Raw genomic sequence first — 1,203 nt, forward strand, 5'->3', positions numbered from 1 at the left:
AGGAGGTTCATTGGTTTAAAAGATTGCATATGACTAGTCTAGTCGAAACCTCATTTTACAATGAAAAAAATGAAGCCTATGGGATTGTGACTCATCTGAGTGTCTGACAAGGCAGTTCGAGTGCTTTCTGGGGAAAAAGTCCTGAGGAGCATGACAATGAGACTTCACCCGTGGCTGCAAAACATTTGGGATTGGATCCCCCCCTCCCCATGGAAATAGGAGGGGCTTCTATGTGCAAGCAAAAATCATTCTAATTCATTTAAGTCACACTTTTACCTAGTTTCTTTGCAAATGAGTTTCTGGTAGAAATTAATGAATTGATTTTTTTGTTGTTGTTTAAATTGCAGAATACAGATGCTGTTCATCTTGCTCTGAAATTAAATAACTCTGAACTAATGGGAAGAAAACTCAGAGTCATGCGTTCTGTTAATAAAGAAAAATTAAAACAACAGAGTTCAAATCCAGGTTTGAAGAATGTCAGTAAACTTAAGCAGGGACTTCATTTTGCTTCCAAAAATGCAGAAGGACATTCTAAGAGTTTATTTATTGGCGAAAAAGCTGTTCTCATTAAAAAGAAGAAGAAAGGACAAAAGAAAAGCGGACAAACTAAGAAACAGAGAAAACTGAAATAGTGATTAGAAGCTGCTTTTGACTCCCCCCAACTAAGTAGTTAGTAAAAGTGGTATTATCTGCTAATATTCATGTCATGAGTTTTACAATTTTTTTATGAATGGTGTATACAAAATGTGGACATTTCCACATTCTTAGTTTATTCACATTGTGATACTACCTTTGAAACATTTGTTTTAAGATTACTTACCATGGATTATGTGTTACTTCTGATTGTATCAGAGGTGATTTTAGACTTAGGGGGAACATTCAGAATTTTAATGGCTGTTATTTTAGTGGATGTTAGAAACAGATAATTAATACTTCTGTTATTTCAAGAATATTACTTGGGATGAGACAAAGTTAAAAAGTAAATTGAAAGAGAAACAAAGAATAAACTTCAATACTGATTGTACTTAGACCAAATATCCTAATAATTAAAGTGGGAACACTGATCCAAGGTCTAGTCAACAATCTCTAAGAAAAAGGTTTTGAGAGCTATTATGTAATATCCACTCATTTCTTTCTTTCTCTTGCACTTATGTTAAGTGGAGTTCTGAATTTTTATATTATTTCATCAACCTAATAATAACT

At 33.3% G+C, this 1,203-nt stretch overlaps 1 protein-coding gene across 1 annotated transcript in view; it reads left to right on the top strand.

The window, feature by feature from the left end:
* The window catches only part of RBM34 (RNA binding motif protein 34), a 21,079-nt gene extending 20,381 nt beyond the window's left edge, over positions 1 to 698 (top strand). Inside the window, exon 10 of the mRNA XM_012660295.1 lies at positions 348 to 698. Within this exon, the coding sequence (XP_012515749.1) occupies positions 348 to 632 (285 nt within the window). The 3' untranslated portion in view covers positions 633 to 698. The remainder of the gene's footprint in view (positions 1 to 347) is intronic.
* Positions 699 to 1,203: the final 505 nt, after the last annotated feature.

This window comes from Propithecus coquereli, unplaced genomic scaffold (assembly GCF_000956105.1).
Source record: "Propithecus coquereli isolate 6110/MARCELLA unplaced genomic scaffold, Pcoq_1.0 Scaffold66, whole genome shotgun sequence".
NCBI lineage: Eukaryota > Metazoa > Chordata > Mammalia > Primates > Indriidae > Propithecus > Propithecus coquereli.